General features: G+C 36.4%; 2 protein-coding genes across 3 annotated transcripts in view; one reads left to right on the forward strand and one right to left on the reverse strand.

The window, feature by feature from the left end:
- ACAD11 (acyl-CoA dehydrogenase family member 11) overlaps window positions 1–24,473 on the reverse strand; it is a 110,514-nt gene that overhangs the window by 17,457 nt on the left and 68,584 nt on the right. Inside the window, exons 13-17 of one of the 2 annotated variants that reach the window (XM_058294964.2) lie at window positions 24,306–24,404; window positions 4,602–4,668; window positions 3,844–3,929; window positions 2,038–2,109; window positions 915–1,069 (exon numbers count right to left, since the gene is read on the reverse strand). In XM_058294964.2, the coding sequence (XP_058150947.1) occupies window positions 915–1,069; window positions 2,038–2,109; window positions 3,844–3,929; window positions 4,602–4,668; window positions 24,306–24,404 (479 nt within the window). Of the gene's footprint in view, window positions 1–914; window positions 1,070–2,037; window positions 2,110–3,843; window positions 3,930–4,601; window positions 4,669–21,459; window positions 21,758–24,305; window positions 24,405–24,473 lie in introns of those variants that run through there. The other variant, XM_058294965.2, reaches the window with a different exon arrangement.
- ACKR4 (atypical chemokine receptor 4) lies at window positions 18,786–23,561 on the forward strand. The gene is made up of 2 exons (XM_058294966.2): window positions 18,786–18,867; window positions 21,920–23,561. Exon 2 carries the CDS (start codon window positions 21,929–21,931, stop codon window positions 22,979–22,981), a length of 1,053 nt encoding a protein of 350 aa, XP_058150949.1. The 5' UTR covers window positions 18,786–18,867; window positions 21,920–21,928; the 3' UTR covers window positions 22,982–23,561.

Raw genomic sequence — 24,473 nt, forward strand, 5'->3', positions numbered from 1 at the left:
CTATGCTGAATAATATTTCACAAACGGCAAAGACCAACCCTATAAGGATTAAAGATAAAAATATACTTCAAAATTTTATAAAATGGTCACACATTTTTTTACAGGGGACCAATGAAGTAAAGTATACACATTCAACAAATATAAATACAATTCTATCACTATAAGTCTGACCTAACACTAACATGTTAGCAATAGTATTAAATATTTAATAATTTTCATTTTCTTAATATTTAGAGGGGTTTTTTGGAGGTTGATTTGGATATCCCAGCTCTCTTAAAATGCTCTTCAAGTAAGTCTGAAATGATATTTTCTTTTCCCTCTGGCTAAATATCCCCTAATTTTGATTATGTTTTGTAAACACTCAGTAGGATATAGTTACCGATAAGAATTTAGAAAGCCATGAGAATCCCCACCAAATGCTGGCCCCATTTCTACTTGCATTTCTCCAGAGAAAGGGAACTGACTTCCTCCTGAAGCGTTCTATGCCATTTTTAGATCTCCATTAGAATGCTCCTCCTTTCATTGAGTTTTAGGTTGTTTTCCTATATCATTTATACTTATCTGCCTTAATTCATTCCAGAAAGCCAACGGATAAGTCGCATTCCTATTCCAAACAACATTCCTCCCCATATCCACAGATAGTGCAAATGTACCAGATTTTCTAGAGAACTAGAGTCTGAGATCAAAGTCGAAGGAACTGTCCATATTCCATGTGCTGAGGTACTGAAGCACTTTGGGAACTATTCAAATCTTTCAGAAAGATAAGTACCTCTCATCAGACAAAACTTAAATACAGACGTAAGTGTACTTGTTCATGTAGAAGAAACCTCTCTGTGACCAAATAGTGTTTTTCTGTTTCAAGGTTAGTATAGTGCACCGGGCTACATTAAATTCAAAGCATTCATCATCCTTACGTGTGCATACAGTTTCTTCTTAAAGGCCACTCTTTCTGTTGCGCGTTTACACATGATCTGTAAAGCGCGTTCTGCCACACCTACTGTTCTCATACAGTGGTGGATTCTGCCAGGTCCAAGGCGGCCTTGGGCAATTTCAAATCCCCTACCTTCACCTGTGAGAAAAAGAACATGAAAAATGCATGAATGCCAAGAAAATGATTTGTGTAATTACAGTCCTATAATTATAGTTCTCTATAAATATACTCCTCTATAAATAGTCCTTTATAATTTATAGTCCTCTATAAATACGGCATTCTGGCAGGAAACAAGCCAGTTCTATCATAAGGCTATTATACACTTTGTGGGAATTTCTATTTCTATTTTTTTAAGCCACCATCAATAAATATTTCAGTTAAATTCAAGAACCACCTCTCGAGTACCTAGTATACAAAAGCCACTGTGTTAGTGCCACCGTGCAGTTCTTAAAGGCGGGTAGGACAGTCCCTGCATAGGAGTTCAGGATCCAGAAGGGGAGGATGCTCGGGAGACAGGGCCCCTGCCCTATAGGTCTATCCTTTGAGAAACAAAGGCAGGCAAGGAGGGAGAGGCCTTCTGCTCACCACGGTAACCTCAGGGCCTGGAGGGACAGACGCTTACCGAGCAGATGGGGCAGGTACCCAAAACCCTTCTCTAAAAAGGCATGTTTGAGATGCTCTTTGAAGGTTGGGTAGGATTCAATAGGCAGGAGGGTAAAGTCATTCCAGGCACACAATGTTCACAGTTATGTTATGCTCTAACTTTTTTTTATGACTTAGAAAAGTAACGAAATTTCTTAAAACCAGAAAAGGCTTGATGGTCATATTTTAGGAAAAAGTGTGTTACTTTGGATCATATGATTTTTGTAGTTATCTATGTTCTCAATTAAGTGATGTGCCAAAAAAACACATTCAAAGTTTAAATAAAACCTTACTTTATTCCATGTAAGAAAATTCACAAGCTGGAATTTTCCCCCTTGAAACATGGAGCAAAAAAGAAGGGAAAGTATCTAAATTAGTGCAATTTGCATCATCTTTTTCATATTTATACTGGGAAATATTTTAATACCCCATTCTGGAGAATCATTTTTCCAGACTTATCTCACCTAGTATTAAATTGGTTGCAGGAACTCGCACTTGATTAAAATGAATCTCAAAATGTCCTCCATGCAAATGATCTGCAAAATGTAAAATAAAAATTTAAGGAGCAAAATGACCAAGAAATAGTCACACATAATTAATCTGTTGAAATAAAATCATTCAAAGAAAGCAGGGTTTAAAAGGCCCTAAGTGTCCTGGTCATTCTTAGGTAGACCTAGGCCCCGAGCCCCTAGTACCCAGCAGCCCAGAAAAGTCACCAACTATTCAGGTTTAAAGAACCTTAGAAATCATCTGAAATCCTGGGATTGACAGATGCATTATCTGAAATTCTAGAGGTATGAAAAAGGAAGACTGACTCTGCCTCTTCAACCAGACTATTTTATTACTGTTTTATTATTGCTTCTTCTTTGATATATTTTGATTATAGGCTTCCAAACAAAAGCTTGCAAAGGAAAAAATAAATTCCAATGTTTCAAAACCTGAAAGAATAATGCAATTCAAGTTTCTCATTTTTTCACTGTGAAAGAAGAGCCTGCTCAAGGGGTTAGAGCAGGCTCAGCACTGGTGATAAAACAGAAGCAAGACCTTCAGTTATGTTTACTCCCTCTCTAGGCTGTTCCACTATGTGTTTACCCCTTGAAATGCTGGTATTTGAAAAATTCAGACTGGGAACAACACACTCACGCATTCCACTTTACATCAATCATCCTTCCTTCCTGCCAAGTTCTGCAGATAACCTCTCACTAAGCTCACACCCTTTTCCTGAACAGACATTAATGATCAGCATTCTGGATATTGTTTCTTTTAGCCTTGGGCTCAGGGACTTGGGGAGGTGCTGGTAGATTTGTCATACAAACTCAAACAAATACAAATCAATCTCTGAGAGAAACAGTATCTGCAGCCAACATATACAATTCTTGGAGTTTTTCAGGATGTTGCTCTGCAACCCAACTTCCCCTGCACAATTTCCACAAAGTGAACTTGTTCATCTCCATCTTGCCACCCAAGCTCAACCTGTGACTCCATCAACTGCATCCAATAGAAGGTGATGAAGTCAGATGTTTTATAAAACTGCAAGTCTGGTCTCCGCTACTTGAACATTTTCATTGGCCATATTCAATGAAATAGAGAGAAATATTATAAGAGAAAGCCAGGGTCAGCCCAGAACCTTAAATGCAATCAACTTTTTCATAGCATTTATCACTTTCTAACATGCTATATAATTTTCTTATTTATATTTTTGTAGTTATTGCCTGTCTCCTCCCACCAGCACGTAAGATCCATAGGGGCAGGGATCTTGTTATACTGTGCTTGCTAATGTATTCCAAGCACTAACACAATGCTCAGAGCTCAGAAGTAAGTGAATGACCCGAGTAGCATAGAAACAATGGACAAGTGCACAGGGTGGGTGGCAGGACACACTCACGTCCTTACTCGTAGCAGCTCCACCCAAGGACAGAAGGAAGGGAAAGCTTTGTATGCAAATCAGTCAAAACCCGTTGCCTTTTTTTTTTTTAACAAATCAATTTTATTGGTATATATCAATAAAGTATAAATCTATCCGAAGTCTACAATCAATGATATTCAGTATAATGACATATTAGTGCATTCATCACATCAATCATTCTTAGAGCACTTTCATTATTCCAATAATAATAATAAAAAAATAAACATTGAAAACAGTTATCAGGACCAAAGGGATTTCTGAGAAAACATCTCATATTTTGAAATGCTATCTACTCTCTTCAATGTAGCTGCCTAGTCTAGCTTTCCTGCTTGCTAATGCATAGACATATTTATTGAGTACTTACCCATGTAGCCAAAAACTGACAAAGGCCTTATTACTTCTACACCAGGTGTATTGATAGGAACAAGGATCATGCTGTGTTGTTTGTGTCTGGTCAAAAGAAAAACAGATGTGAGGACAAGTTTGCTAAGAGGGAAAAGAAAACTGATGTTAGGTAGATTTTCAATTGTCATTTTCGGTTGCTGTCATGTCAGCAATGGTGTCTCGAACAGGAACTGTGTAAAGACGTACACTGAGCACAGCCTGGTGCAGGCTGCGTTCTGGAGCAGTAACGCTGATTTGGAGATATAAGAACTTGCTTGCTTGAGGCTTTCCCTTGTTGCGCAACAGTAGTGACTGAAAACTATACACAAAATCAAACATTTCAACTTTTGTATCTACACATATAATCACTTAATCATGACTGATATTTCAGAAAAATTCTGTAGGTCCTATAATCTGATGCAAACTACTTTGAAGAGTCAGCAACACTTCATAATGCAGGAAGTTCTGCAATGAAGGATGCACAGAAACACTCCCTAAAATATTTTCTAAACATATCTTTTAGCAAACTAATTGTAAAAAAATAATATATGACATTTAATCTCACAATATATTTTATTATGAACCATTATGTTTTTGAAGGCCCAAACAATGCATTTGAAGTAAATTAAGTGGACAGAAGGAAAGAGTGATTTGTTAAAAAAAAAAAAAAAGCAATGACTTTTGACTGATTTAAATACAAACCCTACACGGATTTTTCAGTCAGAACTGTTTTATTACCTGGACCCAGTGGAATTTTCAGTTCGTCCCAAAACAACTGCAATTCTGCATTTAGGATTCCCAGCACCTAAAACAAAGGTGGTGGGGGGACAGGAATGGGAAGGAAGGAGAGAGAGGGAATGAGTAGAATATATCATAAAAGGAAATTTCTAGTCTGACATTTCACCCTGGAAGTTCTAATCCTTCCAAGTTTATTCCTGGAAAATAATGAACAGGGAGAATATCTTGATTTATTTAAAAAAGGTTTATGTACAAAACTACTTCACCCCAAAAAACCGATTAGGTAAGGAAGGCCAAGAAAGGACTCCATCAGTGAAAGCTGCTGAACAAAAATAAACAGAAGTCAATGAAGCCATGAAACAACCCTTAAAATAATGGCTCTCCTACTCAAACCATTCCAGATGTCAGTGTGCTAGAAAGGCTGTGAGATTCCTCCAGTGTATTTCCTCCTGTTTAGTTCTCATACATTCTGACACATGGTAAAGAAGGCATTAAAACTCATATTATATTTACTTCCCAACTAGTGACTGAAAAAGACCTAATTTCTTGAGCCATGGAATTGGGTGAGGGTAAGTCTCTCTGAGGATTCTCAGTACCCAGCTCAGGCTGGTATCATTCACCCCTGCTACATCGCGCAGCAACTGGAAAAGGTTTACTCGGTGCTGTCCACATATGAGGCTCTGATCTCACCTTCAGGAAACCTCAGTTCTCATGTACTGGTTTATTAAGTGTTGGAAATTGAAAAATATAAAGTTACTCCCATTTTAATGAAAGCATTTGTTTTATCACAGTTCAAAGGTCTGTGACAGTGTTCCCAAAAGGGCTTCTTAAAAAAAATACATTTCATTTACACCAGTAAGTCTAAGCACTTGGTCCCTCGGGAAATACACCGTTTAACTGGCTTTCCCCAAGGCCACAAACAACTCGATCAGACTGAGTTAAACACCTTTGTACAAGCTCTTAAGCAGATTATCATGTATTTTTCTAATTTTATTGTAAAAAGTGGTTTCAGGAGATTTAAGTTACATGATAACTCAATAAGAAATGTAAATTATGTCAAATAACTGAAAAAGCCATAAAGTCCAAGAACTTTAATGGATAAACTCTACAGAACATATTAAAGGGCTCTGCAGGGACGTAATCAGTAAAATACAGACTATGGGAAATCTACAAGCCAAACAATCCAGTTTTTCCAACATTTAAATCGTAAAACAGAGAGAAAGATGGAAGAGGAGCCTATATAGTAAAAGAGATGCAATTAGGCATATCAACTTAGAGCAATTTTAAAAACTTATTTGGGATTCTAATTCAAACAAAGTATAAAAGTATTAATGGCAATTAAGAAACAATCTGAAAGTTAAATACTTATTGGAGGTGTAATGATATTAAGTAATTTCCAGTGTGCTAATAGTTATGTGGTCAAATTTTTAAAAGAATCCTTATTGAGATACACACAAATATTTATGAAGGAAATATATGATGCTAGGATCTATTCAAAATAATATGAAGAGAGGAGGTAATAGGGGTAGGAAAAAAGCAGGATTGGCCACAAGTTGAAAACTGTTGAGTCTCTAAAGCTATTCAAAGAGTATCCTGGGAAACCAACAAGTGCAGTAGGGATATGAAGAGATATATGGGTGTGTGGAAATGTCCAGAAACAGGTCACATGACATGAAGAAAAAGGGAAGGCAGGACCCAGTGGGCAGAAATGCCTTAACTCTCTAGAGATTGAGAGGAGATTGGGAAGAGGATGTAATGAAGAAGCAGTCCTACAAGAAAGAAAATTAGGAAAGAAACAAAGACAAGGTAAGCAGAAGTGAAGTAATAGCAAAGAAGATATGAAAAAAGAATAAAGTTGGAGTAAAGGGGTCTACTTTAAACACTAGCACTTATATTTGAAAATTTGAAACTTCTTATGGTTGATTATCGGACTGTATAGAAAAAATAATGAAATAGAATACACAACTCTGTCTCTTGGAGAGTCTTTAGTCTATCTGAGGAGATACAAAATAAACAGAGAATACACAATAGAAACACTCTATAATTTCCTCAAGTTCAAAATGGAAACCAAATTGGTAGCTTTTCTAAAATCAACTTGGAGAGATTCAAGGTGGTAAAATATGTGTTTGCCCCCATTCCTCCTGAAACTTGCTGAAATTAAAGATAAAGTACAATGAAGGCATAATAATAGAAAAGGAAGCAGAGAAGGTGAGGCAGAGTATTGGGTATTGACGATCACCAACAGATGAGAGATTTCATTAAATATCTGGGAATCAGATGGAGACAAGTTGACCAATGAAATGGGCAGTAAAACCAGAGCCTAGAACTGTGAGGAAGTCAGAAGGGGAGGATTCTGGCCTCAGAATCAGGAAGAATGATGGAAAAGTGGGGTTACAAAAAGGGGATTTATCAAAGCATTATAAATGGACACATAGACCAGTTGCCACCCTCAGAGGCAGGCATCTGACGCTTACCCTCAGGGAGAAAAGTATAAAGTGTGTTACATTAAAAAAAACCCGGAACTAAGTGACTGTGCTATGTGGGGGCCTATAGCTGAACAATAGCTTCCCTGCCAGCCCATCCGAAAGTGCATCCCAGCCCTGCTCTTCCTAGAACTTCTTGACAGAATCCTACTCAGGAGAGAAACATGGTTAGAAAAGAGTTTTATTTGCATTGGTAACATAAAAAACCTCAACGAGTTACCCTTCTTTTCTCTTAATTACGAACTGAAAACCAAGTATCTCCAGGATGTGAAGAGAGCATGCAGCATTAAAGAGAATTACTGACCAAAATAAACTGGAAAAAAAACTGACCACAGAGAAATAAGATAAAATGAGAAGTAGAATTTTTTTTTAACTGAGCTAAACCAGTCAACAAAAACGCTAAGGAAATCTGGGAGATTAGCGTGTACAGCAGTCATAAAATAGAAGAGAATGCTATGAAAAGGAACAATCTGAGAATAAGAGAAACTTCAAAAGTTTAATAGAACCACTAAAAATTAAGTCATTTAAATCAGAAAAATTTCTGATAAGTAGAAGGATATTCTGAGACTGAAAATAGGAGAAAAAAGGTAGGGGATACTAAGTCAAAACAAGAGGTCCAACATCAGATTAAAAGGAGTCCAAGGAAGAGAAATTTGAGGGGGAAAAAGGAATAATTTATCCAAAAAATATGTAGAAGAAACATTTCTAAAATAAAAATGAGTTTAAAAAATTTTTTTAAATTTTATTTTTCCAGTTTTTTATTATCTTTTTAAAAAAAGATATATAGATCACACAAAATGTTACATTAAAAAATATGAGGTTCCCATATACCCCACTCCCCACAACCCCCACTCCTGCCACTTTGACAACTTCTTTCATTAGTGTGGTACATTCACTGCATTTGATGAGTACATTTTGAAACATTACTACACAGCATGGACTATAGTTGATGTTGTAGTTTATACTCTCTCCTAGTCCATTCAGTGGGTTATGGCATGATACATAGTGTCCTGCAGATAAAATGAGTTTTAAGATTGGAAGAGCCATTGCCTGCCAGAAAGACTATCTCTAGATATGTGCTTGTGAAATTTCAAAACATCAAAGATAATCGGTAAATTCTAAAGGTTGGGGGTGGGAAACAAGCCACCTACAAAAGAATAGGGATTAGATTAGCATCAAACTTTCAATAAGCAACAAAGGATGCTAAATGAAAACAAACATTGAACCATGTTTACATACTTTTATAAGGTAAATGCTATATGTTGTTTTTCACAGGCTAGAGTCATCCTGTGGTTAACCATAACGGTGGATGCAAGACACAACATAAATAGCAGTATCTTGACAATGTAAAAGTAAAAACTACAGGTGAATGAGCTAAGATATGAAAGGGAGGGAAAAAAGTTGGAGGAAGAGGTAAAGAGCACTCAGATCCCTACATTATAAAGTGGGGAGAGTCTGAAGAAATTCTGTAAAATGAGGATTCAGAAAGAGGCATCTAAAGATATTATTTAAAGTTTGAAAAGTAGTCAATATAATGTGAAATAATTAAATATCTAATTAGAAATGGGATAGAGGGTTATAATACAAATGAGCTAAATCATCATTCTTCAAATTAAAGGATCAATAGATAGTGTCTAAAATGAATAAATCAGGGGAATGGGTGGAGCTCAGTGGTGGAGTGCCTCCTTCCTGGGATCAATCCCTGGTACATCCTAAAACTTTTTTTTTTAATTAAAAATAGTAAAATGAATAAATCAGGAGGGAGATTGTTAGAGGTTTGTAATAATTAACAAGCTGTGGCTCAGTTTCCCCTGATATGCAATGAGAAAAAGGCAAACACCCTCCCCTGTGTCTGAGGGCATGGCATGGCACTTTCCCACAGGTTAAACAAAGAAACATCATAGAAACAGGAATAAAGGGAAATAGAGATCTTCATCATCTGCATATCAGAGGGAGATGGAGATCTTTACTACCTCTACCTGCATATCAGAGGGAGACAGGAACCTTCACTATTTCCATATCGAAGGGAGATAAAGAAACCCTTTAATCCCTACAGATCAAAAGAAACATGTTCCTACAGCAATCCATGAAACCATAAACTCCCTAACCCACTATTCTCTAGTCATTTATCAGGGAAAGTTTTCACCTCTGGGGCTTCCTCTTGGGTCCTGCACTTCACTCGGACCCTCAACCCCCTCCCACTGACTACCATTTCCCCGCCTAGGAAAGTGCTGTATAAATCAAGTCCCCCCTTCCAGGAGTGGCTGAAGTCTCTCTTCAGACCCCCACCATGCTGGTGGGAGGGCTGAAGTCTTCTTCAGACACCCTCCATTGGCAGAGCTTCTCAATAAATTCTTTCTCTGCCTGTGGTCATATCAGTCTCTGTGTGCCAGTAGCACTGTTTTTCTCCAAAAGAGAGAAAATTTTTTTTACCCAGAATTATCGCAGTAACCAGGGAACTAAAGCCAGAAACTGTAGTCCCTAGCATACGGTATTGGAGTGTGGAGGGATGGGAAACAATATGTTCTTAGATAATGTCTGTTTTTTTAATATAATTGGATAAAAATAATAATTTAAAAAACATTACAAAAACTAGCCTACCATATTGTAAATGAATCAGTAGATCCTGATTAAGAGAAGGGAATTTGCCAATGGAAATTTATTTATACATTTACATAATGCCAATGGAATTTATTTATACATTTCAATGTGTGTTTTATTTCTCTTCCCTATTCTTCTTTTAATCTGGTAGTTTAATCTGTAAATTGTGGAGCAGCCATTTCCTGCAAAAACAGTGAGGCATTCCCCCACTTCTTTGATGTGATCACATATAACTCCAGAAATACTACATAAAAACACCTAACCTGATAAAAATACATGAAATAGATTTCAACTGGGAAAGTGAAGGAAAGGGAGAAAAGCAGAGTGCATATGACGGATGACTATGTTAATCCTCAGGTTGGTATGGAATAAGGAAACCCCTTAAACTGGCTTAAAGCGTCAGTCAAAAGCCTTTCTTCATAGCCATAATCATCAGAATTGTCAGAACATGCCATCATATATACATATAAATTATTCCATCTATGAATAGAAAGGAAAGGCTTTTTGACTAATGGGGTTAGGAAATATAGAGAGAAAAAAAACCACATTATAACTGATCATTCATATTCATCCCTCCCCTTCACTTTCTAACCCCTGGCAACCACTATCTTTATATCAATATTACAACTATAGGCTTTGGTTAGTAGCAGTGCTTCAATACTTGTTTATTAACTGTAACAAATGCACCACACTAATGTAAGAATGTAATAGGAGAAATTGTGTGTGTGTGTGTGTGGGGGGGGGTGGTGGGTAGGTTATATGGGAATTCCCTTTATTTTTTGTGTAATTTTTCTGTAAATCTAAACTCTTTTAAAAATAAAGTTTACTATTTTAGAAAAAAAAGTTGGTCATTAAATGTCTGTAATCAGATAACGAATATGTTAGGAAAAATTATCTATTTACCCCCCCAAAACATGATTTATTGTCCATATTATATATGAGATAAAGAGTGAAACCATTTTCTCCATGCTTCTGGGATAGGAAGCGATTACACTGAAAATAGATGGATACTTTTTTTTTAAAGATTTATTTATTTTATTTATTTCTCTCCCCTTCCCCGCCCCCTAGTTGTCTGTTCTCTGTGTTCATTTGCTGCATGTTCTTCTTTGTTCGCTTCTGTTGCTGTCAGCAGCACAGGAATCTGTGTTTCTTTTTGTTGCATCATCTTGCTGTGTCAGCTCTCTGTGTGTGCGGCACCACTCCTAGGCAGGCTGCACTTTCTTTCACGCTAGGAGGCTCTCCTTATGGGGTGCACTCCTTGTGTGTGGGGCTTCCCTATGTGGGGGACACCCCTGTGTGGCACGGCACTCCTTGCGTGCATCAGCACTGTGCGTGGGCCAGCTCCACACAGGTCAAGGAGGCCCGGGGTTTGAACCGCAGACCTCCCATGTGGTAGACGGACGCCCTAACCACTGGGCCAAGTCCGCTTCCCTGAATATGTTTTTTATTCAAAGAAAAATACAAGCAGTTTTCTTAAACACAGGTAAGAAAATGTAATTTTGTTTAAGTAGAACACATTACATTACCTCCAAAAATCTGTAGTTTGTAAATTAACATTACACAAAAAAAGGCCCTTAATTCAGGTTAAACACACTTATGTATATATCAACCAACAATAAATAGAAGTTTTATGTTTCTAGAGTTTGCTCTTCTTTTAAACAGCAATCTCTCTCTCCTCTTCTTCTGGTACTCCAATCAAACATATTTTAAAACTTTTGATATTGTCCCGCAGGCCCCTGGCTCTGCTCAGTTTTTCAAGCTTTTCTTCAAATTGGATAATTTCTGTTGATCTGTCTTCAAGTTCATTAACTCTTTCCTCTGTCATTTCCATTCAGAGAATATTTTTAAAAATTCAGATTTATCTTTCAGTTCTAAAATTTCCTTTTGGTTCTTTTTAATGTTTTCTATTTCTGTTCTGACATTTCTTTTTATTTTTTATTTTTCTTTTTATTTTTCTTACTTCCATTGAACAAATTTATAATAGCCGCTTTAAGTCTTTTTCTGATCATTTCAAATCTGAGGAATTAGGGGTTTGGCCTTTTTCTCTTAAAAATGCATATGCTTTTTTGGTTCTTTATTCATTGAGAAATTTTAGATTGTATTCTGGACAATATGATTGTTTTGTTGTGAAGACTCAATTACATTATAGTCCTCCAAAGAATGTTGATGTGTTTGTTTTATCAGGCAAATAACGTGTTGAGTCAAACTGTAGAGTGTGTGTCACTTGAGGTGGGTGGGAGATTAAGTCTGTTTACTTCTTTTGATTTAGCTGCAAGGTGCTTTGCTTCAGGCATGACTTTGATTCAGGCACCAGCCAAAGACGTGAGCAGTTTACACATGAAACCCAGGGCTCCTCTTTTCTGGCGTTCTACTTTTTGGGAATACCCCTTTCATTTTCCAGCAGCTGTGGCTGCCCAAGATTCTGTCCTCTGATTTCTCAGGATAGAAAGACCCAAATTTTCTCGAGAAGCTTCGGTGTTCCCACCCATGCCAAGCCCTCAGGCCGAAGTCACAAAAATGGGAAACATATCCTATGCTTGTTATTTCTTCCAAATTTTGACTCCCCTATACAATCAGCTTACCTTTGTTCACTCCCAGAGCTTCCAGGTAATTATTTTTTGTAGTTCTCTACTTGTTATTTGTGGGAAGATCAATCATAGGTACTTATTCCACCCCACCAAAAAAGGAAATCCCTTAAAATTTTCTCTTTTGACCTTTGTCAAAAACCAGCTTTTCATTTACCAAGTGTGATAGTTTCTTACATATTTATAAGTTGAATAATGATAGATAATGATAGATAGATATTCAGCTCTCAATAGTGTCAGCTGAAGTTTAAGGAATACAATAGCCTCCTCAAAGTATATATATGAAACAGAATTAGAAATCTTACAGACTCCAAAATTTTAAAACCAATAAAACCAGGTGCTTAAAATTCTAATTCCCTCAATTACTCTGCATTGTGAATTACACAGGTAAAGTAAAATATAGTTACAATTAAAATGCAATTATTTTTAAATCATTGTCCATAATTTGGGTAAATCTTCTAAGGTTTACTGATCTTAATCCATAGATAAAATGATCTTTTACACTGATAAACAGAAGCAGAAACCCTTTAAAAGTAAAACCTTCCCTCTAATTCCCTTCAAACCCTGGCCCAAAGATCACTTTTTTAAAAATAATTCATAATATATGTATATTTTTTCTTTGATATTCCATAATAGCATATCTTGCCTGGCTCCTTCTATCACGAAAAATTGCTGCCACAGATTTATATCAATGCTAATAGATTTTAGATATCAGGTAAATTTTGAAGAAACTCAAGATACAGAGCAAAAAATTCTTTGATTTTGCCTTGGCTCAGTGTAATATGGAAAACAATTCACGTATTTCAAAAAATAAAATTTCTAACTTAGCTCCTCTTTGGAGATCATTAAGTAGAAGAGGAAAGGGTGAATACATAGGTTGTAAATTTTGAAATACTTCTATTTAAATTTGAATGTTTCAGCAAATGGGAAAAACCCTTTGCAAATATATCATCTCTTAGCTACAACAGAATTTGGCAGGCACAGCAGCTGAAATATGTTTCTTTTAAATTTTAGTTTACTCTTTTAAATATCTTTAGTTAATGAACAAAATATCAAATGTCATCAAGAAAATATATTTGGCCAAATCTGAATAGACAAGAGAACATTTAAGTATATCTGCTATGTCACAGACCTTCATGAATGAAAACAGGTGGCATAGATAAAGGAATTTTGTCTTTAATCCAAACTTTATAATATTTCAAGGCTGTTCAAGTGCCAGGATTAAGCCAGGCTGAAAGTTACATTTCCCTGATGTTTGTTAATGAATTTGAAGTTATTAGGCTCTTGCAACCACATAGTTATCAAGTGAAGTAAATCAATAATAGAAGGAAAGATGGCAGAAGGAGAAAAGTTATCACTGCTGAATATGGATTGGTCTTTAACAATTAAGAAAGTGATGTAAGCAATTATTAATATATGAAGCATGAAGAAGTTAGCCATCTACAGAGTATCAGGACTGCTTCTTCTAACGACATTGAACTTCTGGAGGAAAATACTTAAAAGTTCATTTGGTATTTTTTTAATACTGTCAATTCAAATTGGAAACAAAAGCATGAGTTAAGTACCACTTTACAACAAAATTTCCATTTGCCATAAAAAAGTATGTCATAAAATCCTACAATTAAGGGGAAAAAAGTCCTACATGTTCTCTTGGAGTATACATGTCCTTTTTAATGGGAGAATCATCTTTGAAATTTGCTTAATCTAACTCTAAGTAGGCTTATGTGTAAATAAAAAGTATCCAATAAATGTTACATGCTGATATTGGTAATGTTGTTACAAAATATAGTTGGACCAAAATAAATTCTAAATAGATCAGAGTTGAAAATTAAAAAAACATTTTAAATAATCAAACCATAAAAAGTTTAGAAGAAAACAATTGATATTTTTAAAATCTCTAGGTGGGGGAAGCGGACTTGGCCCAAAGGATTAGGCACCCGCCTACCACATGGGAGGTTCGCGGTTCAAACCCTGGTCCTCCTTGACCTGTGTGGAGCTGACCCATGCGCAGTGCTGATGTACGCAAGGAGTGCCCTGCCACGCAGGGGTGTCCCCCACATAGGGGAGCCCCACATGGAAGGCATGCGCCCTGTAAGGAGAGCCGCCCAGCGTGAAAGAAAGTGCAGCCTGCCTAAGAATGGTGCCACACACACGGAGAGCTGACACAACAAGATGACGCAACAAAAAGAAACACAGATTCCTGGTGCTGCTGACAAGGATAGAAGCGGTCACAGAAGAACACACGGTGAATGGACACAGAGAGCAGACAACAGGGGTGGGGGGAAAAGGCAGAGAAATAAATAATAAACAAATAAATCTTTAAAAAAAAAACTTAAAAAAAATAAAAAATAAAAAAATAAAATCTCTAGTTGGGAAAGAAATTTTAAGCTTTAAAGATGATAAATAAAATCGAAAGTATCAATTTACTTGTCCATATAAATCTATTACACATTTAAAAAAACAACTTGGAGAAAACATTTCAACATTTATGACAAAATGTATACAATACTCATATCCCTAGAATATAAAGAACACATAAAAATCAATGTAAAGGACTTAATGGACAAATGAGTAAAGAAAACAACTGCAAAAAGAGGAAAGCAGAATAATTAAAGAGATTTTAATCAAATAAATTCAGAGTAAAGCAATAATGAAATGCCATTTTTATCTATTAATTGGCAAAAATGAGATTCAAACATTAGTGTATTACCCTGTATTCTCAGGCAGAGTTGGCAGATGGTGGAGGGGAGCCAGCTACTGAATCTGTTACAAGTCATTTAGAAAGGAAAGTGGTAGTCAAACAACACATTCTGTTGGTGAAGGTCTAGGCAAATAGACACTCCCATACATTACTGGTGGGAATACAAAGTGATACTATCCCTGTGGAGTAACATTTGGCAATATCCATAAAAACTACATATTCAATTACTCTTTGACCTGTCAGTCTAATTCTTGGAATTTACCCTACAGTTATAGCTGTTCCTGTATGAAATGCCAGATGCATAAAATTATTCATTTCAATAGTATTGTTTGTATTTTCAAAGAACTGGGAATAAACTAATTGTACATTAACAGGAGACTATTTAAATATATAGTATGTCTACATATTGAACCCTAAGCTCTAGAAAGAATAAGAAAGATTTCTAGGCACTGATGTGAAAAAACTCTGGGATATTATACAGAGTAAGAACACTTTTTTTTTGGTAATAAAAAAAAGAAAAAGTTACAACATTCCTCAGTAAGATTAGATTAAGTTCGGTTTCCCACAATATCCACAAAGTTGCTCTCTATAGCATTGTTTGTAAAAGCAAAACACTGCCAATAGTTTAAAAGTCCTAACAGGAAAATGGTAAAGCAAATTATGATAATCTATACAAAAATATTTAGATACTAAAAATGTCATTATACTAAGTTTGAAATAACAAATGAAAATGTGTAAGCAAAATACGTAAGTAAAAATTTTAAGTGAAAAAAAACCCTCAAATGCTATATGAATTCAATGTAATATGAACACAAAAGAGAAATCACAAAATTATCTAAACAATGCTCAATACATATCTCAGTTATCACTGATATTTTCAGTGATAATGTAGTATACAGTTTAGTCAGACTGACTTCCAAACATCTATTACTGAGCAAAATGGCATTACAAGTGGAGGAAGGAGAAAGGTGTGTGTGGAGAAAGATCCTTCAAGAATAGGGGGCACTGTCACAAGAGGACAGGTAAGGCTAGGAGGCCATTTAGAGAGGGCAGCCAACTGGAATCATAAAGACTCTGTTCCTAGGAGGAAGAGAAGTAGAAGAGAGGAAAGAAAAAAAGGCACAAAAGAAACACCAAGTGAGAACTTGGAAAAGCTGGTTAGTTCTCCTAACACCACTATCCTCTAGCTCTGTCTGTAGAGAAGAATATCGGAAGCAGGCAGCCAGAGTTCATCCACTGTGATTCATGAATAGGTGGGGCTCACTATATGCTACCAGAAATCCCTGGATCCTGAGGTCCTTTATGCCCCAGGGGCTGGGCATGTGCTTGAATCAGAAGAAAAATGATGCACACATTCAAAAGACGTAAAGAGTATGGAATTACAACTGATTTACAAGAAGGGAATCTTATTTATAAGAAAGCATGTGGTTGTTGGGGGACAGAGAGATAAATTAAGGAAAAAGACAGATACTTTTAAATACACAGTATCTGAATCCTATACTAGATGACATCATAGAATATGATAAGTATGATAGAGTGAAAACAGTCTAAGGCTAAAGACCTGGAATTCAAAATTCCACCTTCATTGCTAAACTTAATATTTCTGTGGAGGATAAATTACTTAAACATTGATCCATTCATTCGTGCATGTATTTAATTAGTATTCAGTAAACTGGAATCTTGAGTAAGGCACAAAGGTAAATGTGGGGAGACAGCAGGGTACAAAATAGCTCTGGAATACAGAAAATATTATTAAGTAACAGCAATAGAGTATGATGGAGGTATAGGAGTAAAGTGTAGGTATATCTGGTCTCACCTAGAAGGGTTAGTATGACTTTCTGGATTAAGTAACATTAAAGTCAGTCCTTGAACTCTGAATAGGAGTTGGGAGCTAAAGTGGAGTGGGAGAAGTATTCCAGACAGGAGTAACAGAACCTACAGCGACCCACAAGTCAGTACTGAACACAGTGATCAGAGACGGATTAAAGAGATGATATAAATGCTAAATACGGAGGCTGCAGTTACACACCAATCACTAAGGAAGCATACCAGCAAAGGAAAGTAAAATGGGGTAATAATCAAAAGGACAGTAGGCTTCATCTATTAAATCAAAATAGTCATTGAGCACTCACTATGTGCTATTTTTGGCACTCGGGATATATCAGTGAACAAAGCAAACAAAAGTCTCTACCCTGATGAAGCATATATTCTAATTCAGGTTAAAAGACAAAAGACAGCAGAACAAAGACTTGAAAGAGGTGAGGGAGAGAACCTTGCAAATATGAAGCCCTCCAGGTGGCCAGAAGAGCCAGTGTAAAGCCCAAGGAGGGACGTCCTGGTATGTTCCAAACCAGGAGGGAGGTCGGTATGTCTGGACAGACAAGGCGACCAGGTGGGCAGTACAAAATGAGGTGGGAGGAAATGGGGTGGAGGCTGCTGGTGTGGGATGTTGCAGTCACTCTAAGAATTTAATGGGGGGGGTGTTTCATTCATTTCCTCCTACCACAATATACAGAAGATCAAGAAGAACAAGGGATAAGAGAAGGGGGAAGAGCAGATAGCCTAGTCAGGGCAGGAATAAAATTAAGAACAGTGTCCTTCAGGAGGCAGCAAGAGACTAGAGCACTGATCAGCCGTGGCAGAGAAGGGATGCATCTTTAGGAAGAGGTGTGCTAGCTAGAGCTTGTTCAGGAGACCTGATTATGCTCACCTCATCCCAGCACTGTGTTCAGTGACTTCATGTTGTAGCTTGAAATTGTCAGGGATGGGAGTATTTACACAGTGGAAAATGCTAAATGCCACAAATTCAGGTGTTCTTTTGATTTCTACCTTTTTTTTTTTTTTTTTTTTTTTTTGGCAAGCTGATTTAGCTGCAAATGCCGTTTCTTCAAAGAGAAATGGATAGCAAAGAGTCAAGGCTGGGTGCACCCTTTGATAGCACTAGAAGAGAATGAAGGAGGATGAAGGCTCTATGGCCTAGAGCCTCTTTTCTGCTCATCATAAGGAAGTTGAGGTGAGCTGCTTAGAGGAAAGAAGGCAGGGCTCTGAAATAACTTCTGCAGGTAGAGACTGAGCCTGGCCTTGCAAGAGAAAAGGGAGCCACTATGCAAATGAGGATTCAATTCAAATAGACCAAAAGACCCAAGTATGCATCAGTTTCTCTTTTTCTCTCTGATTTGTTTGGAAGCTGAAAAAAGCAAAGAGCCTCCCTGAAGAGAAGGGTTTTAAAGGCTTGTGTGCTGGTCTTTTAGAAGGTTCTAAAGAGGTCAGCAGAGTTTAAAGCCATGGGACAAGACAAACTCTGGGTTAAGGATAGAGAGGGAGTTACAGTGAAGCTAGGAAGAGTCTAATAGTTTAAGTGAAATAATGTGGTATACAAATTTTATATTAATATAAAAATACTAAGTTTTATCATAAATGCTTAATGATTGTTCAGAGTTCTATCTTTGTAAAGATAACTTTCTGGGTATAAAATCATTTTTGTCTTCTTTGCTAGACAAAACTTTAGAGAGTATTTCTCTAGCTGCTTCCTACAAATGCCTTGATGCTTTCGGGTGTGCTCTCCTTTTGGTGTGGCAGTAAGTTCCTCAGCTGCAAGCATTTTCTTATACTCTTCTGCTACAGTGGAAACTTGGAAAGGTTTGTAATGTTTGAAACTGTGGAATTCTTTCAAATTTGTCTCCTAGGACACTTAAGAATTTGGATTTGATTCACAGGGTGGCTAAAAATAAAATAAGAGATCAAGTGCTCACAAGGTTAAATTTCAGGAAAGCCCTCCTAGTTGCAAGATAAAGGCGTGGTGTAAAACGAAAACAAAAGTAGCCTGAGTGAGACAGAGAGGGCATTTGGTTTTATTCTCCGCTCTCAAGACTGATCCTTTCTGCAGACTGAAACAGGTTGGTTATTTTTTTTCCAGTTCTAATTTGGATACAATGTTTTGTAAAGCCCCGGGACTTTGTATGTTTACCTACATAGAGAAAATTGGTTTTGCTATACTATTGTTTCTGCTTTATTTTACAAACATGATTTTTTTTCCTGTTCTTGTAATAATTATAGACATTTCAATGTGTTTCTGTGTGGCTGCCAGAAGGATCATTTCTGCAAATAATTTCCATTTTTACCCTTATTTTACTTACATTTTTTAGTAAAATTAATTCTTACTTAAAACATCTTTACTTAATATCCTGTATTATTTAGCCATATTATTCCTTATCAGATTTCAAGATTTCTGCAATGAAAAAGAAGGAAAGAACAAAGTTCATATTATGTTAATAATTAACACATAAAAAAGTAAAGAACAGAGCAGTCTTACAAAATTGTAACTTTTTATCCTTAATCATCTTAAGGATAAAAAGAGTCACTTGAAATTGTTGGCATCTGGTTTTTGCATAGTGAAAGCAGTTCTATGTGGTATCTTTCCTCCAGGAACTTCTTTGCTTCACTCATTGAAAAGGTTTAACAAGTATAAAAACTTTCTTTAAAAATGTACCATTAGTTTGTACACTCTTTTGAAAATAGTATTTTCATTCTTGATTGTATAAGAATACTTGAGATTCCTCAAAGGACAAAAATAACCAAAAGGGAGATAGAAAAGTTAAAGAAAAAGCAAAACAAAACATAGCACTGTAATAAAAATATTGAAAGTCATGGTTATATACATTTTTAAACTTGTAATTTCTGTTAAGCTTATCTTAATACCATCGGTTCACAGTGAAATAACAATGTTGAGAGAGTAGATTTCTGAGATATCACCCAGCCTTTCTAGAGGATCAGCTTCATACCTGCTGGTAAATCTTTTGTGTGGCAAGTATTTACTGAGCACCTACTGTGTGCCAGGCATTCTGGTTACAAACATAAACTAAACAATTCCTACCCTTGGGAAACGTTGAGCCTGGAGGGACAGGGTAGTCTTGGAATCACATCTTTTCACAGGATGTGACCTGTTCCCTGAGAGGTACGTGTAGAGAGCTACTTGATGAGGAAAGTCTTCTGGGGTAGGTGACACACAAGTAGAGGTATGTAGGAGTTGACCCTTCAAGGGAACAAAATGAGCAACAGTGTGGATGCATACTACAGCATGGCACGTGCCAGGAAACTGCTGGCAAATCTGTCACTACTACTGTCTACCGGTGGCGCGTGGCACAGGGAGTCCCGGGTGGGACCACATCACAGAAAGCCTTGAGTACCTTGCTAAGGAGCCTGGCCTGTGTCTTTCCAGGGCCACTGCAGAGCTAGGGACATGACAGGCAGGCGTTTTAGAGATCAGACACTCTGGTGGCAGTAGGAAAAACGTTTTTTACAAGGAGGTGGCGGGGAGGAATAAGAAAGGTCGCATACCACTTTTGGAAGATATTGCAGTAGGCCAGGTGAGAAACAACGATGGTTGAAACTAGGGCAGTGAGAGTTTGGATTAAAAGGAGACAGGAAGGTAAACTCAGAAGAACTTAGGGCCTGATTGGAAACCAGGGATGAAGGTAGAAGAAGTCACAGATGGTGCAGTCTTACAGCTTATGCGACTGGGGGGATGACAGTGCTACCGAAGAAAAGTGTAAAATAAGTACGTAGTGAAAGGTTTTGGAGGGATGTTTACTAAAGGAGACTGTATTTTATAAAAACTAGTGAAAAACCTAGTGAAAGTAAGTGAAAATGCTGAGATAATTCAATTAACATTTTGATCAGTTTATATATGAAGAATTTATAAAAATAAGAAATAAATTTATTTTAAACAATTACATTTTAACTTTATTATTTACTTTATTATAGATATATTCCATATAGATCACAAAATTGTTTAAGTGAAAATTTTAACAGTTTTTTATTCTTTTTAGTTGAAATGTAAATTTTCACATTTTAAAAACTTTTTTTAAAATGGATTGTACAAAGCATGGGACTATATAACACAGCGGCAATCCAGTGGTGGAAGAAAGACTGTGGTTAAAAGAACAAATAGAAGAATGTTCTCTCATGAACTATAACAAATGTGTAATACTAATATGGGGTATTAATAACTGGGTGGATTGGAGGAAAATACATTAATGTAAGCTATTGGCTATAGTTAGTTCATAGTTTGTAACAAATGTTTACAACAATGCAAGGTCTTGGTGGTGGGGTGGTGCATGGGAGCCTGTATAATGATATGTGTGTTTGTTTTATAAGTTCACAACTTTCATTACACTTACTGTTTATGTTTGTGCATGTACGTGCGATATATTTCAATAACATTTTATTTTAAAAACACCTAACACATATGCAAAACTATTTTTAAGATAAAAATTTTTACTTAGGGTTTAAAAATGACAATTCCCCATGGGGTTTTTATCTTTCCTGTGTAAATCCCAGTTCCTCCTGCACACAGACTTGTAACAGCAAAGGATGAGTACCTAATGCTGGACATATGCTCCAATGTGGCTCTCATTAAAGTATTTCAAAGAATGGGAGATTCAGGTTTGCATATGTTACAGCAACAGCTTGTTTTCTAGTGAAAGAACAAAACGTGTACTGGATTAAAAAGGTTTCCTTTTTAAATAATGTCCCGGCCAGCGGGACGATCAACGGGAGCTCCGGATCCTAGGAGGGAAAGAATGGTATGGGACAAGAGAGACACAAGGAACGACAGCAAGACAGTATTCTGATCAAGCTGCAAAACTTTATTGAGGGGACTGAGCATATATACTCTAGGGAGGAGGGGGGGTGGTGGGTAAGGATAGGTGGCAGTCTGGGATTGGCCGCTGCTGTTGCTAGGACGGGAGGCAGATTTGAGGTAAGAACTTTTGGCAGGAACTGGTTCTGTAAAGAAGGGGGGAGGGTGACCTAAGCTATTGTATCAGCTCGGGCGGCCATGTTACCGGCATTGCTGAAAGGTAGATTCTATGCATGCTGCCTTAATCGCCCACAACAAAATAATATCGAAATAAGCTTCTAATATCCTGTATTATGTTGGCCTTTTAGATTGGAGCTATGGCTTCAGAACACAACCAGTCAACAGACTACTATTACGAGGAAAATGAAATGAACGGCACTCACGACTACAGTCAGTATGAAGTGGTCTGTATAAAAGAAGAGGTCAGAAAATTTGCAGAAGTATTCTTGCCTGCCTTCTTCACAATAGCTTTCATCATTGGACTTGCAGGCAATTCCACAGTAGTGGCAATTTATGCCTATTACAAGAAACAGCGAACCAAAACGGATGTGTATATCCTGAATTTGGCTGTAGCAGATTTACTCCTTCTAGTGACTCTGCCTTTTTGGGCAGTTAATGCAGTTCATGGGTGGGTTTTAGGAAAAATGATGTGTAAAGTTACATCAGCCTTGTACACAGTAAACTTTGTCTCTGGAATGCAGTTTCTGGCTTGTATCAGCATAGACAGATATTCAGCAGTAACTAAAGGTCCAAGTCAGTCAGGGGTGGGGAAACCATGCTGGTTCATCTGTTTCTGTGTCTGGACAGCTGCCGTTTTGCTGAGCATTCCCCAGCTGGTTTTTAAAACGGTCAATGACAAGGCTAGGTGCATCCCCATCTTTCCACACTACCTAGGAACAACAATGAAAGCCTCAATTCAAATGCTGGAAATCTGCATCGGATTTGTGGTACCCTTTCTTATCATGGGAATCTGTTACTTTATCACTGCAAGGACACTCATCAAGATGCCAAACATTAAAAAATCTCGACCCCTCAAAGTTCTGCTCACAGTGGTTGTCATCTTCATTGTTACTCAGCTGCCTTATAACATTGTCAAGTTCTGCCAAGCCATAGACATAATTTACTCCCTGATCACCAGCTGCGACATGAGCAAACGCATGGATGTTGCCATCCAAATCACAGAGAGCATTGCGCTCTTTCACAGCTGCCTCAACCCAATCCTCTACGTTTTTATGGGAGCCTCTTTTAAAAACTACATTTTGAAAGTGGCTAAGAAATATGGGTACTGGAGAAGACAAACACAAAATACAGAGGAGATTCCTTTTGATTCTGAAGGTCCTACAGAGCCAACCAGTACTTTTAGCATTTAAATGTAAAGCTGTTCTGTCTCTTGCTTGTATATACATTATTATGCTTCTTCCTCAGATAAAACATCTGCATTATTCTGAAACTCAAATTAAAGCAACTTATAGCAAAGAAGGGTGGGGGTGATGAGAATGATGAGGGTAGAAGGAAAGAAGAAACAAGATAATAAATGTACAAAATATATAAATGAAAATGAATAATATTTGAAAATAGTAGTTAACATAACTCAAAACACTAAGCTATAGGCTAGGTCATCTAGAACAGATTAATAAAGAAAGTTATGTCATGGGACATTTATAAAATTTTTTTCAATACAAGTTTTATGAAAATTAAGGTAACATTCACATACATATATTAATGGAAATTACACAAATATTGTAGATTTTGAAAAGAAACATACCAATGCAATTATATAAAATTACTTTTAATTAAACAAATTCTAATATATGAACTATATCTCTGCATTATTTTAGTACTTGAATAATTATGGGTTTTGCTGCAATCTTTTTTTTTTTTCTTTTTGGTGTCTTAATTTGTAAATAATTTCATAAAATTCCAAAAAGAATAAAAACAACACAAACATAATTTTTCTGGTCTTCTCATTATATCCCTGGTGAGTTTCTAAACATGTAATTTATTTCCATGGTGTCAACTTTCTTTAATACTAATTAGTTATACTGATAAGTGTTAGACATATCATTTATCTGCTAGAAGCAATCTTCGTATTATCAAATTTATCTAAGTTTTAATTTTTATAACTTCCAAAAGGAAAAGTAATACTCTATTATACTCTATTCCTAAAGTAATACAGTCCATTTATATGACTCTATAACTGAGGGCTGACTAAACAATATATTATTCTTTGCATATAACTTATTTTTCATTTGAACACTTGTGTCTTTAAGGAATGAAAAATTTTAGCACATCAAATTATTTTAATAATGTATACAGCTTATCTTTTAAAAAACAATTACCTAAAAGTTATACTCCATGTAATATGTCTGTATTAAAATTAGATTTTGATAGAAATTACATTGATGGAAAATAGTACACACTCATGAATTTGATCTCTCACAAACTGTTAAAAAAAAAACATGTTTTCTGCTCTTAAACATCACCTAATCAAGACATGTTATCTTAGATTTTTATTTTAAAATTACTTTTCCTTTTATCTATTATTTGTTGATTGAGCAACAAGTAGTTCATTTCTAAATTTGAAAATGCTTTCAAAGGCAGAATTTAAACAAGTATATTTCATAGCATTATTCTAGCACACTGGTTGGCACAAAGAAAAATCCCTTGAAAGAAAAAATTATTCTTAACACTCACCACTGCTCCACCATTTCTTGCCATTAACTATATAGCTATCTCCATCTCGTTGGATGCTGCATTCAATATTGGTTGCATCACTTGAAGCTACATTAGGCTCTATAAATAAGCAAAGGATGAGTTTATCAGAAGGCAGATATCATCAGTTTGCAAAAGAGATTTAGATAA

The sequence above is a fragment of the Dasypus novemcinctus genome, chromosome 4 (genome assembly GCF_030445035.2).
Source record: "Dasypus novemcinctus isolate mDasNov1 chromosome 4, mDasNov1.1.hap2, whole genome shotgun sequence".
NCBI lineage: Eukaryota > Metazoa > Chordata > Mammalia > Cingulata > Dasypodidae > Dasypus > Dasypus novemcinctus.

Bases quoted from the DNA above. Each gene is read 5' to 3' on its own strand.
- ACKR4 (XM_058294966.2), top strand. From the start codon at position 21,929: ATGGCTTCAGAACACAACCAGTCAACAGACTACTATTACGAGGAAAAT.